The following is a 15,103-nucleotide window of genomic DNA, read 5'->3' on the forward strand; positions in this document are numbered from 1 at the left end:
GCCTACTCTCACTGCATGATGCTGATGCCCTCTATTGAAAATAAACGTTGCTTTTTGTTAGGTAGATAATATAAAGAAGGCTGATTATGACGACTTAAAACTAGCTAGTAAGCAAACCTTAAAGGTGACATTACTTTGCCTAACTGCTGAACTTTACAGCACAATGACTGCTGACCAACCAAAGAATACAAATGAACCAGAATCAGTCCTTGCCATAAAAACTGTTCAAAGGCACCTTGATAATAATTCAAACTGACCTCTATGCCACAATGAATATGGAAATAACCCAAAAAAATTATGAAGGCAATTGAACAGTTGCATGAGTGTGAGGCATTGGGTTAGAGACTAATGAAAGCCTTTTAACCCACTTCTCCATCTCCACTTTCAAGACTAACCAAGTTTGACATTAATGTCCACTTTGAATCACAAGGCATGAAAATATATCCCACATTACACATTCACATCTCAAAGTGTTCACCAATTGTTTACACCAAAATCGTGAAATGGTCGGGCCAACTGATTGGAGAGAGTCTCAGCTTTAACCAGAATCCCTGTATAGCAGACAATTACAGAAGATAGCTGGCTCTATTTTAAAAGATAACTCCAAACCTCTTAATGGTGAGTTTCAGCTGCTCCCATCAGGACGGAGGTTTATGGTACCGGCTTGTAAAACCAAACAATACAAAAACAGCTTTGTACCAGCAGCCATCAGTACTATAAACAAGTGAAAGAAACTGCAAAGTTTAACATTATTTTTTTATTTAGTTTTTATTAATATCACATATTTTATCTTTTAACTTGATTATTATTATGATTACTTGTATCTTGTCTTCTTGGGGCCATTCTTCTTCTTTTATCCTTTTAGTCTGAGGACTGTCGTTACTTTGTCTAGCATGTTCTTGTGTCTCTTGTCTGTCTGTGGACATAACAACATGAGATGACTCACTCACTGTAAACCAAATTTACCTAAGGGTACAATAAAATGTTCTGAATGTGAACTAGACCTGTGAGCAGTTCATTCATCATTAAGTTTCTAAAACTAAATATTTTGGAAAGACGTGTGACTGGGATTGTAGTCATCTGTTTGAATGCCTTAATATTTATCTGGCGTAATAACTGGTGCTGCCTCTTAGGGACATTTTCTCGGTGTTAAAGTTTTAGTCTTGTCATTTGTCATTGTCTAGTGCTCCTCTGTCTGAATGTGAACACCGGTGAGTATATGTGTGCTCAGTTTGAGTTGATGGGTTTGGAAGGTTAAGCTCTTCAGTACTCCTTAGTGTTTTCTCTCTGACATAGAGACACATAAAAAAGCAGGACCAATTTCCGTCCGAGCCGTCCAGTGATTGCCATCAAGAGTCCTAAATGGCTCACATTTTGTCCTCTCCTCGCCTATTAAGATTCTATTCAATCTCAACCCCTGCACTGTTTATCAGTGGGGGAAAGGAGAGGGTCAGGGCTCAGTGATCAGAGATGGACTCTTCACAGCTGTGTCCATGTCTGCACCACCAACAATTACCTGAAATGGTAACGATATCACAGAGACCCATTCTTTGTTAGTCATTTCAATCTGTTGTGACTGTTTTCTCCATGCCTTCCCTTGCTATTCTGTCCTCCCTTTCTTCACTTGTTTCTTTTTCTTCCCCTTTATTATTCCAACAATGACATTTTCGTAGTATTATTAATAACAGTATTAATAAAATTAACACATCAGTTTTCACTTGCTAGATTTTTCATTACTTTTAATCACATCTTAGTCTTCCTCAGTAGATAAAGTTTGCCCAGTTGTCATTGAGATGGTTCAGTTGCCGTCACATGACCTAAACACAGAATGCCAGTTGTTTGTTTGGTTTTTAATGCTGTTAATGGAATAGTTGAATATTTGCTTTCTTACTGAGAGTTAGATAAAAAAAAAAAAATTGATACTTGTCCTTAAATATGAATCTGCATTCAGGAGATTGTTATCTTAGCTTAGCATAAATATTGGACACAGACAAAAACAGCTATGCAAAGGTGATAAAACGATCAAAATCAACTCACAGAGACTTTTACCTTATGCATCATCACGAAACACACTTTTACACTACACACTTACACACTTTTAATTAAAGTCATTATAATATTCGTTTTAGCATTTTAATCATGCTAAAATGAATATTTGGTCCATGAATCCTTCCTGGTGGTACATTCATATTCAGCTGCGTTTTGGTTATAGGTAGGACTGGGGTTAGCCTTTAGCTTTAATGGTTATGGTTGGGGCTAGTCTCAAGGGGGTTGACATAATAAGCTGTATATCCTCCTAAAACACCAAGCTCACTCTGTACTGAATGCTCAGAGATGAAACTGATTTTGATATTTGACCCTCAGCAAGACAGCAAAGCAGCAAAGTTCCCAAAATGGCCGGTGAGTGCAGGACGACGGCTGACTGAGAATGAATGTGGACAGCCGAGCGACCGTGGGGCAGCCCCGGCTGAGGGTCATCATCTGATGACCTTGTGCTGTCTGCCGTGGAAAGCTGATCTGACAGCGTGAGGCCCAAGGCCACAGACACACATGTGAGAGTGCAGATAGCCAACAGGATGCAGACTGACTGACTGACAGACCTGGTGTCAGGAGGACTGTGAGAACTGGGAGGCGTCAAGCCGTTAACAACAATGCTTTACACGTCAATTAAACAATTAGTGCTTTCTTTTTCCTCTTATTGAATTGGCTAGTGTAGAGTTGGTCAGGTGGTCATCATGACTGTGACACATTAGGTGGGTCCTGCAGTCAGTCCAAAACTGTCCAACTGTGATGTGAGATATCTCACTCCTGAGGTGTCATTCACCATGCCTGCCTGACAACTCCTGAAGAGTGTGATGAGAAGATAAATCTTCAATTAAAAAACGGCACAGCAGAAAAATTATAAACCACCTCCTCCTATCAGTAATCTTTTTCTTTCTTCTGCTTTTGTGATGAATAATGAAAATGAATAATGAAAAAGATGCTTGTCCTCAGTTTGTATTTAAATTTGCATGTAACCGTTAATTTCATTTGAACAGTGATTATTATTAATTCATTATGAAATGTCATTGTATTTTTCTTCTTTGCACATTATTATTGTATTTTTCCAGCAGTTCTGTTGAATTAACCAGACTGCAGTGCCGTACAGCTACAACCGAGGACACCAAGGTTATGTCCTTGGTAATACTTCCATTCTACAATTACACACATATTACACATGATGGATCAACAGGTCTCTGGTCATTGTAACTCCAAAGGTTTGAGAGAAAAAGTAAATACATTACGATCACACAGATCTAGAAAACCACATTTTTCTTCAAATTAATTCTGTTCATTAGAAAATATGTGTAGGCCAGACATTATGGTTTGTACTGGGGAAATTTGGACCCATGACCTGGTGTGATGGCATGTAGAACATCATACATCTAATGACAAAAAATGATGACACAGCAAATGTAAATAATGTTTAATACTTGGATATACATAGTTGGGGGGAAAACTGAGTAAATAACTATATTCACTGATTTAAAAAACCTTGAGATGCAGCGGAAAACTCCGGAAAAAGAATTAGATCCTGAGTCAAAATTACAGTATGCTGTTAACTATGATTCAAAAGGCCAAGAATGAACTGTCAGGCTCATTTATTTAAATATTTTACAAAAGATTTCAACTTACAGCTGTAATCCAGAGCTCACCTCTTAACCACCATGGACCACTATCTGATAAGATTTTATCCCAGGTTCCCCCATCTGACAAGATGTGTGCTTTTAATGTTTTAATATAGAAAATGTATGAAACCCATGACCAAAATAGTCCTACATGCACTCATTGTGTTACTTATGGATATAATTATGGTGAAAATAAATGATTCCTTTTTTTGCTGGGGGAACAACTGGAACCTCCCCAAAGAGCCTTGGGGGCCCCTGACCCAACTTTGAGAGCCACTCTAAATCACAGGACTACGTTTTTGAAACAGAAATGATAATGCTTTGCTAAAGATAGCTTCTAGATGTCAAGTATTATTTCTGTGCTTTATTCCTGAAATCAACATCAACAGCCTCCACTTTGCTCCTGATCTGTCTGAGCTCCAGCAATGGGCCCAATTTCCTGATACAAATGTTACAAATTCATCAACTGGGCTCATCATTTCCTTCCATGACCCTTCCTTTGTCAGTGAACGCCCCATGATGTTATTGACAATTAAAACTCAGTCAGTCCCTGATACAGCAGCTGACCCAGCTCACCAGGGCAGATGCTATTTTAGGGAAGCGTATAATGTATATAAATACTGATCAGTGACCAGTGAAGCCAAACTGTTATTGTACCCTGTTGTGGTTGAATAAATACAGGAATAAATTACAGAGTATGCTGAATTAAACTTTAAATGCCCCAGGGCCCACACTCAGTAGGAGTTTTTCCATTCATTCTCTCTAGTAGTTCTTATCACTACAAATGTAATCCCCTCTCTGGCCACAATGACAGAGTGGCACTGTTTGTATTGCTGTCAACTCCATGGGAACTAGAGACAGCAGAAGCAGCAGTAAAGTTTATGACTAACTTGTAAACTTTGAGATACATACATATGAGATATTCATGTCTTATTATTTTGGTGAATGAAATTTGCAAGACAAAGAAAGTTTCAGCCTTCTAAGGTATAACCATTGACAAAGAAAAAGTAGTTGTCAGGCTTACCACAATGAAGGAGAGAAGGATTTGAAAAAGGTAGTTTGATATGTATGAAGTTCATTAATGTGTTTAGATTATTTTGTTCTATGGAGGATATTATGAGCTTAAATTTTAGTAATGAAGAAGTCAGTCAGAATGTTAGATCCATACTTATAGCACCTGTCTGTGTCACTGCCTGTGATATTGTCGATAAGGGGCACATCAGACCTGACTCATTTAGTCAACTGATCTCAGTCTTGAGACAGTTGATTGGTCGAATAATTTTTGCTCTTGATTGGTTGGAACAAAAACCTGCAGGCACATGGATCTGGTTGGTCATGTCTGTTGTAGACTGTCTGTCTATGTAGTACTGAGACAGTGCACCTGGCCGGTTGCTTATTGTCAGTGATGGTACTTAACTGCCTGTCAGTTGATGCATGTGGAGCGCTGCATGCCATCTCCGGTGCTGAAACATTTGACCAAAGTGGCTTCACTGTATATTTTCTAAAACATAATAAGTGACAATTTGTGTTAATGACTAGATATGACATGAATTTGAATTTGGTGACTTTATTAGACGGGCCCCTTTCGAATGCTTTGCCCCCTCTGTGCTAAGAGTCGAGCTCGCCTCTGATTATGGTAAATGTACTATACTTATATAGTTTCTAGTCTTTCGACCACTCAAAGCGCTTTTACATGTTGCATTCCCCTGTTCACACAAACATTCATACACTGATGGCAGGGGCTACCACACAGGGTGCCAACTTGCTTATCAAGGGGAAACTAAAATTCACACATACATTCATACATGATTGGCACAGCTATTGGGGGCAATTTGGGGTTAAGGTCCATGTAAAGTAAGAATAAAAATGTGTTCTGAGTTTGACATACCACAGAAAAGTGTGTTGTTAACCACCCTGCCAAATTTGAATGATTAAAAAAATCGCCAAATATATGAAATTAGGCTTCAAAGTTGTGTAAAATTCAGCCTCTTTCTCTGCTCCCAAATGCTGTGGGTGTGCCCACCGAGTCCGCTGAAGCCCCCTACCAAGTGTCACCTGTCAATCAAAGTCACCACCTCTACCAGAAACTTGGACGCTATGTCTGAGAGCTTTCTGCTGCTAACTCAGCTGCTAGCCCGGCGGCTAACGCAGGTGCTAGCTCGGCGGCTAACTCGGCGGCTAACTCGGTCTACTGGCTTACGGTAGATTATAATTTATACCTCTACAGCAGCAGGGGCGGGTTTTACCAACCTGGCAGAAGCTACTAATGAAATAAGAAGAGGAAGAGCATGTGACATAACAAGAGAAGAAAAGTTATAAAAGTTGTCGCACCTTTGTGTCCAGAAATTTGCAATTCATGTCGTGAATAATGCCAAGAAAACTGAAGTCATGTCTTATACACAAAAGCTCTGTTCTTTCCCCCTCCTTCTCTCCCCCCACTCTCCGTCAATCTTTTGAAGGAGTTGAGTTGAGCAGCGAGCAGGATGTGATGAACAGTGTTGTAATAGTGTGGGTTAACATTGGATGGCCAGTCAAAGAGTACTTAACATGTCCCTGGTAGTCTTTAGTCATACACACAGAAAAAAAGTCCAATCACTGAACTCCCACTTCAGCCGTCGGCCGGCTCAGTCAGCCTGTCAGAGCGGCGGCGCCTCACTCAGATGAAAACAGCCACATTAGCTCTTCACATTAAGAGCTCATGAATAGATTTACATCAGTGGGATCATTAACTGGAGGATTCTCTGTGCTGCTTTCTGCTCCACATTGTTGTTATTACACTGCTGCGGGTGCCATCGTCATCAGCATCCTTATCCGTATTCTTCAGCATCGCCATCATCATCATTCTTTTTCATCGTCATCATTTGGTGTATCGTCATTGTCATTTTCATCACCGTCATTGTGATTAGCATTATCTTCATCATCCTTGTGACCTTCATCTTCATCATCGCTATCATCAGTAAGCTCATCCTCTTCATCATTGCCATCATCATCTTGAGTATACCTTTATCATCATCATCATTAAAATCATCCTTTCTGGTCATCTTTAATGCATCCTTATCATCATGTTCATCACATCTGCATCCACCTTCCTTGCCATTGTTGTCACTTTCATCTTCGTCACCATTATCATCATCATCATCATCATCTTTAGTACACCGTTATAATCATAGTCCTATCATTTTTGTCATCTTTAGTGCATCCTTATCATCATCTTCATCACATTCACAGCTCCCTTTATTAGAATCATAGTCTCTTTCATTCTCATCACTATTATCATCATCATCACCATCTTTAGTAGACCTTTATCATCATCTTTGTCATATTAAGTGCATCCTCACCATCATCTTTATTTTTCTTTTTCCATCATCTTTCTCATCTTTAGAGCATCCTCATCACCATCTTCATCACATTCGCATCCCCCTTTATTACCATCATCGCTTCGTTCATTCTCATCATCACCATCATCATCTTTAGTAGACCTTTATGATCATCATCATTTTTCTTTTTCATCATCTTTATCGTCTTAAGTGCATCACCTTCATCATTGTCTCTGAATATAGCTTTGTGTATTAAAGGGCTTTTATTGTGTGCGTCATTTAGGCTTCACTTCCTGTTGCCTGTTGTAGTCAATACTACATAAGTGAAATATTAATGCAGCAAGACATTGCACTTAGGAGATACATACCGCTTACTGTTTCCATTATGTGGTGCTAGTGAACACCCACTAATTATTCATCATGTTGCTGTTTATCATGCGTAGACCAAACATTTTAAATTTCATGCAAATCAGATGATGTTTGTCTTATAAGACTGACTCCCTGTTGTCAGTAGGTGGCGCTATGACTATAGCTCAATATTGACATGTATATGTTCCAGCCTGGATTCTTATGAAGAGACATTTGGAGCAGATGGAACAATGTAAAGTCAAGTTACAACAACTTTCTGTTTCATGTTTTGGGAAAGGCCTGGCACAACACTTCAAGGGCGATGCATGAAACTCTAGCTAAATCTCTAGCAGTTTGTTACAGTACAAAGACTGTCAATGCCTTCACTTTGTGAAAATGCTGCACAGGAAATTCAAAACTGCTGACTTCCTGCTGGATTCAGGGCGTGGCTCCATGAGGTTTTTTATTTTTATGTCTGGAGATTTTACATCTGCTTCCCACATGTTGTGCATATATGTCAAATTTAAAGGTGGGGGCTTTGATTTCGAAACTTTCTAGGGTGCACCTTCAAGCTATTTTGCCAAACTCAATCGACATCACACCACTTCTGACGGATGTGCAAAATTTAATTAGTTTTCGAGCAGCACTAGCACCTCAACAATGCTAAAAGTAATTGGGGGGGGGGGGGGCAAGTCCAATTGCAATCTCAAATGGAAATACTTAGCAGTTCCAACATCGGTGCAATGGTTCAGAGATTCTGTGTATCCTTAAGGTCTCCAACATGTTAGTAAAATGAAAATTGACATACGAAATCCAAAAAGAGAAATTTTCCAAAAGTATGAACATTGGGATGGATTAGGGTGACGATGTGGCCCTCATGTGCTGTGAAATTACTTAATTCTATGACGAAGTTCTCAAGTTAGTTGAAGTTTAAAAATGTCCATCTCAAGAGGTAGTTGTGTTAAGGTGGAACCTTTGAATTACCTTCTGTACCAGGAGTTTGCATTGCAGCCAGATGACAAGCAAAGCAGGACACTGGAAATGCTGCTGGTTGCTCAGCAGTTAAAAAGTCATTACAACCTTCCACAGGATGGAAATTTACATCAGGTATGGTTGAAATTCATTTTGGAGACAATCTTCTCTCCATTATCCGTAAGTGGTTGTTTGTGTGCTCCACACATTTTACAGCCAACTCTGGTTCATAGGCAGCTTGATACTGTCTCACATCTCCAGCTGCAGATGTTACTCCAGGTGAAAATGTATCGTAAGGGAACTTGCATTATTTATTGGTTGTGCCCGATAGGCTGGGGATGAAGGTGGGCACTTCACCTTCAGCATATCGGAGTAGGTGGTCATCAATAATGCCGATTTTATGTAAACAGCTTCTCAGACAACCTGCTGGAGGACAGAGGAGAATCTTGACCTTAAGAAAAGATGGATTTAGAGAAATATGAACAACTTTGGTGAATAAAACATCACAGTGACTGATGATTCTGTTTCATACATTTTGTGCCCCTAGGCAATGTTCTGTCCATTGTCATGGATCATCGTGAAACTCTCTGGATTGAATCATCAGAACAAAATATTAACAAGTGCTTCTGTTTTTTTTTTAAAGTACAGTAAACTTAAAGGTAACTATCTATTTTAAATATTTTAAAACACATAAAATGACTCTTCTTTGAATAATAAGCATCTCGTGTTAAACTCTGCAAGTAACATTTATTATCTCTCAATAGTAATAGCAGCCAACTCTCTTGGGTATTGTAGTATTTAGAGCCATCCAACATACTGGCATACTATACCAAAGTGACACAGAAAACATGACTCCTCCAAAATAGGGTTCAAATAATTAAACTTGAAGCCACAACATAAACTTCTGTGGCCTTTAGATTATTAGGAAACGCCCCATGTTTTTATGAAGTAAGTTTGACGATATTGTTTATAGAAAAAAGACATCTGGAAGCAGCAACTCCTCCCACTTCATAACTCTATAACAACCCTAATAGATACAATCCTGTTCCCAGCTCTTATTGATGCTTGGAAGAAATATTTAAACCAGAGCTGTGAAACAAAACTGAATTTTTTTCCTTTTTGATTTTAGCACCTCAATGCATCGAGTAAATATTACAAAGCTCAAGAGTCCAATCATAATGCAATAACAGAATGCTGTCTATGACTTTGATTTCTGAAAAAATTCTGTTAACCTTTTTCCGTTTCCTTTACTGCTGGTTTGTGCGGATGCTTCCACTAAAGGAGATTCATACTTATCTGGGTACTGGAAACGTAAAAACCAGTTGAAACAGTTATTTAACATTGTATATGGAAGGTGGGACTGTTTAGGAACCATGACCACAAGATACAAGATGTTCATTTTATGATGTCTGCCCTCTGTACTTATGACTTTTCCCCCAAAACACAAATTTAACCCAATTAAGTCAACTTTAAAAGTACATTAACAATAAATGAAGTATTTGAAGACTAATGAATGATGAATGACATTTATCAGTTTTCTTGGTTTTAAGAAAGAGTACAGCTCCTGAATCTTCTTCTGGCAGTTTGTCTGGATGTATCACTCCCCCACCCCACCAACTAAAATTGGACCTCTGATAACAGATCTTTTAATATTACTCTCTTCAATATCAATATCAATATCAGAGGATTGTGGGGTTGCCAGGCAGGGATATTGAAGGGAGAGCTTAGAGTTTCTTCCTTTCAGCTTGGCGCAGCATCAGAACTTATTAGATAGATAAATGAGAGCTGGACTTGCATCAGAGAAGCGGGTGTCTTTCTGTACCTGTGTGTCATTTATTCGTCCCCTGAATGCTGGCTCAATCAGATAGCGGCCACCATCTCTCTGCATCTGCTGACATGCGCTTGCATCGCCGGGTCTAATGTGGGCTGCTTCAGTGGCAATGAAACAGCACTTTCTCTTTCACTTTGAACTATTTTTTTTCCTGATAAAGCTCCAAATCAAAGTTCAGACTGTGTGTATTGTGGTTCTACTTTTCTATTTGGTGTTTTGTTTCGTAAGCCCTTTTACTCAAGACTTTCTTTGTGCCTCAAGTTGTTGACTTTCATCCTACTGTATCAGCTTGTATGTCATGTCATAAGAAGCTTATTTTGCTTTTTTATCCAAAAGGAATTTATGATGTGTCATAATATTTATAGCAGAGATTACTGCTTGTCAGAAAGACTTGAGGAATAATAAGTGTTTGTGCGCACTCGCATGTGTGTGAAGTATATTGTTTAAACTCAGTCAATTTAAAAAGAAGTCCATAAAAAATCACATCCTTGACCAGTTTCCTGTAACCATGGCGATAGGAAGTGCTCTCCAATCACAGCACTGTGTTGTGTGCTAGGGAAGTGCACTGTTTCCTGCTGTTTTCACCGGTTTCCTCCCATTGGTGTGTGCTCAGGATTTTTTCATTTGGTCCTGGAAAGCCACACAGTTCTCAGCCAGTTCTTGTTGAGTTCAGTACGTCACTATTTTGTTTTTTCTATGAATCTACCAACAACAAGCGCCATCAGATTTGAATGAAGTAAGTTGGAAATTGTTTATGAAATGTTCTGACTAACATTGAGTGAGTTGCAAGGTTTTCTTTAAGAATGCCATACACTGCATTTCTTACATATGCTCACATACTTAATTCTGTTTAATTCTTGCTAACACATGTAAATATCTACTTGGTTGAGTCATTTCACATAAATAAATCAGACCATTTCATTCAGACATTGGTTAAAAAGATTTAAAGGCAGTTAAACTGAAATAAATTGAGATAATTAGTCATTTAATATCATGATTATTCTTAAAGATACCCTATGGAGGTTTTCACACAATTGATTTTGTTTTGTTCTGTCATGTGCACACTCTCAGATGATTTCTGGCAGTTCCACTGATTGGTGGCAGTAGCAAACAATGTCAACATTACAGGATTTAAAATACATGAATAGCTTTGCAGAGGCTTTATGTGGGAACAAATGCATTTAACAATACAATGCTTTATAGTGAGAAACACAAAATGTAAATATGATATTGTTTGTTTGTTTTTTTAAGAAAATCTCACACTGTACCTGTAAGGCAGGCATGTCCAAACTATTCCATAGAGGGGGCGTCATTCCATAAAGGCAGGTTTTTGTTCCAACTAATCAAGAGCACACCTGATTCAACCAATCAGCTGTCTGAAGACTAAAATCAGCTGATTAACTGAGTCCTGTGGTGTGGTGTGCTCCTGCTTGGTTGGAATGAAACCTGCAGCTACATGGACCTTTATGGATAGTTTGGACATTCCTGCTGTAAGGTTTTGAATTTAGGATTTTAAAATTCTTAAGTTTAGCAAAACAGGCCAAACATTTAAAAAATGTAAATTTTTAATACCTTTAATTATTTAATTAACAGAATACGCTTCCTCATGGCAACAATGTTAGAAGTAAAAAGGAGTTCCTCGTTAAGTGGGTCATATCTTTTACAATGTTTGTATCCTAAAATAATATTTTTAATTTTGAATAATGTAATAGATCAAGGGTGTCAAACATACAGCCCGTGGGCCAGAACTGGACCATTGAGGCATCCAATCCAGCCCACTGGATTACTTTGCAAAGTGTAAAAATTGGTGAAAAGTAATACCAGTATTTCACTGCTATTGCACTGCTATTGTTGCTTATTTTCACTCGTCATTCAGTCAAGGCTTCTGATCTTCCTGTGGAAGTCCAACTTAAGATAATTGTCATTCAAATCAGAATGGATGATTTTGTTTATTATTGTAAAGTTATAATATGTAAATATATAGAATTTATAATTTATTATACAATATACAGTGGTTTTATTGGTCTGACCCATTTCAAATTGCCTCATATAGCCCTTGAACTAAAATAAGTTTCACACCCATAAAATAGATGCAAAAGACATGTACAGTAAGATGACATACAGAGGAAAAAATCATCATTTATATGTTACGTATGTTACAAGTTTCATTTTGACACATGCCGTAATTGAGATGTCTTATGTTACAGAGCATCACACACTGACAGCCATTTCAGGCCTCCTCCTTGAAGACACCTGCTCACACTTCTCAGTCTATTCAACATGGGGGACTAAATTAGGGACATACTCAATACTCCTCCCCACTGAATCAAGGCTGGCAGCAATGCAGGTTGGTCATCAGGTCACCAGCAGTACCCCTCTCCAGATCCCTCCTCAGCCTGAGACTGCTGTACTCAGAAACAGACAACCAATCCTGCTAAGAGCCATCCAGCCCGGCTTGGCCCAGGCAATCGTAAATCTTAAGGGGAGGATGGAGGGAACTGTCCAGTCCCAAACGCCACAGCCCCCAAGGACCTGCGGCTCACCTGGGAAATCATGCTGGAACTTGGATGTGAGGGTGGCGGTGCTTCTGCTGACTATTGCTGGAGCTGTGATCCTGCTGCTGCTGTACAGACTCTTACAGATCAGACACAGGTGTGTACAGATAGTAACAAACCACCAGTTCCAATTTTAGCCACTTTAGCAGAATGGCTCCAGGGATGTCAGTGTCTAACCACTAAGTCAGTCCACCACTTTAGTCCAGAATGGATGAATGGCCATGAACTTCATGGTTTCTGATGATGTACAACAAGTACTGGATAGATTACCATAAATTGTAAATTATTATTTTATGACCAAAAAACATTATACTCCCATCAACCTTAACCTGTACTTTGTGATAAGTGCGAATGTTACAATGCTAGCACACTAATCAGTAAAGCTTGTAGCCCTGCTATACATCTACATGTTAGCATTGTCATTGTGGGCATGTTTTACACTTTTAGTCTTCTTAAACTTTGGACAGACTTGCTGTTTCCCCAACGCCTCTAGTTTTGTTTTGTTTTTTTAAGATTTATTTTCGTCCTTTTTTTCCCTTTATTTATACAGTAAATAGCACAGGGACTGACAGGAAACAGGCAGAGAGAGAGGGCAATGACCTGCAGCAAAGGTCCCTGGCCGGATTTGAACCAGGGACTCTGCATTTATATGGCATGCGCTGTAACCACTCGACCACCAGGGGGCTCCAATATCTCTTGATATCAATCTTCTCATATTACTCTCAAAACAAACGTAAATAAGCGTTTATCCCATATTGAACTGTTAATTTAATCTCAGGGTTATTGTCACCTGGTTAAATAAAGGAAAAGAAAGACAAATGTTTTGTGTGTCATGTTGTGTTGTGTCCTGCAGGTTGAGGTTAGCCAGAGCAAGAAACGGTCTGGAGTATCACAGCTTCTTCCACACCGGCACCTACACACTCAAACACCCCACACTGAGCGAAGACCTGCCAACCAAGAATGGGACTGTCCCTGATGAAGCTTCTCTGCCGATCCAAACCGTTACCGCAGTGACACCTGTGCCCATCACTCCACTGCTGCCCCCACCGGTGGCCCCTCCACCCCTACTTCCACTCCCTCCACCTCCTTCCCTGCCTCCACCACTTCTACAACGTCCAGCTTCTCTCCCATCGGCACATCCTGTCCTGACCCTCCCTCTCCCCGTGCCTATGATCCACACCACCCCACCCAGCCCTCACCTATCGTGGGGTGCCTGCTCAGATGTAGAGGTGTACTCTCGGATCGGAGCTTTTAGGCCCTCCAGGCTCTCCAGCCTCTCCAGCCAATCAAAGGTCATTCTGTTTGAACACTCGTCTCTCTGACCTCTGACACAGAGAGATGTAGACATTTGACAAAACTGTAGTCATAACTAAATCTGCATTGTTCAGAATCCAGTGATGACATGCACGATAGTGTAGAGTACATACTACTGTGTAGACAAAAAGTTGAAGTTCTTTGAGGACAAATTCTATAAAAGTTGAAGTTTGAGTTATGTCAGCCACTAAATTGATTTATCTACTATACTTTTAAAAAGTACCCGACTTTGTACCCAACCTCTCCCAGAAGATTGCAGTTTGGAACAAAACAGCGTAGATGTGATTATGTTTTGTTGAATTGGAGTCAACTTAAGCTGTTTGGGCTAGTTTTTTTGGAGATTGTCTGGTGGTAGCATTACGTGACTGACCCACAATGGAAGTTTCTTTCTCTCAGGAACCTTAAATGCCTTTTGCTTGTTCTGAAATCTGTCTCAGCGGTGAGGTAACATGTCCTTTTTACAGACTATGTGAAAAGTGTCGAATGTAGAAGACTCAACTTAAGCTGAGTGGACAGTTTTGCTTTAATTAATTATGTACATTGTGTTAACACTACACATTTTAATTGTTTAATCTGCCTTTTTGCACAGCTGGAACCTCTGGCTTCTACCTGCACACTGTATGGGTCAATCAGCGTAGGTGATACAAAATAGAATGATGCCAATCCCAATAAACATTACTTTGTACAATTGTACTACACAGAAAGTAAAAAGAAAGTAAAGAAAAACATGAAGCTGTAGAAGAAATATCCCCCTACAACCGATCACTTGTTCAGATGTCAAACTACAATATGTAGTTTAGTGCAGGAGGAACCAATTCAGTTTTAAAATCAGGCTGGATCCATCTGCTGGGTAGCAAACAGTTTAATTTCTGGAGATCTGCACACATGCTGGCAATATATTGATATTCTAACCTTATAATCTATGTTTCAGAACTTTATTTGCTGAGTCAGTGATGAGTTAGAGAGCACTAGACAATATCTGCTGAATTCACTGACTGTCAAACATATTTATTTACACCAAGTTCATGATTAAAGAAGAGGATGTTTGTTCATGTGGTTGAAATTCACAGATACAGCACAGAGGAGGAGTCTGCTGTA

General features: G+C 39.3%; 2 protein-coding genes across 2 annotated transcripts in view; one reads left to right on the top strand and one right to left on the bottom strand.

Annotated features, from left to right (window-relative positions):
• Positions 1 to 15,103, bottom strand: part of c7b (complement component 7b) — a 309,407-nt gene that overhangs the window by 190,550 nt on the left and 103,754 nt on the right. The gene's annotated exons all lie outside the window — the stretch shown is intronic.
• Positions 12,478 to 14,013, top strand: LOC128380665 (uncharacterized). The gene is made up of 2 exons (XM_053340534.1): positions 12,478 to 12,788; positions 13,545 to 14,013. Exons 1-2 carry the CDS (start codon positions 12,478 to 12,480, stop codon positions 14,011 to 14,013), a joined length of 780 nt encoding a protein of 259 aa, XP_053196509.1.

The sequence above is a fragment of the Scomber japonicus genome, chromosome 19 (genome assembly GCF_027409825.1).
Source record: "Scomber japonicus isolate fScoJap1 chromosome 19, fScoJap1.pri, whole genome shotgun sequence".
NCBI classification, from domain to species: Eukaryota; Metazoa; Chordata; class Actinopteri; order Scombriformes; family Scombridae; genus Scomber; species Scomber japonicus.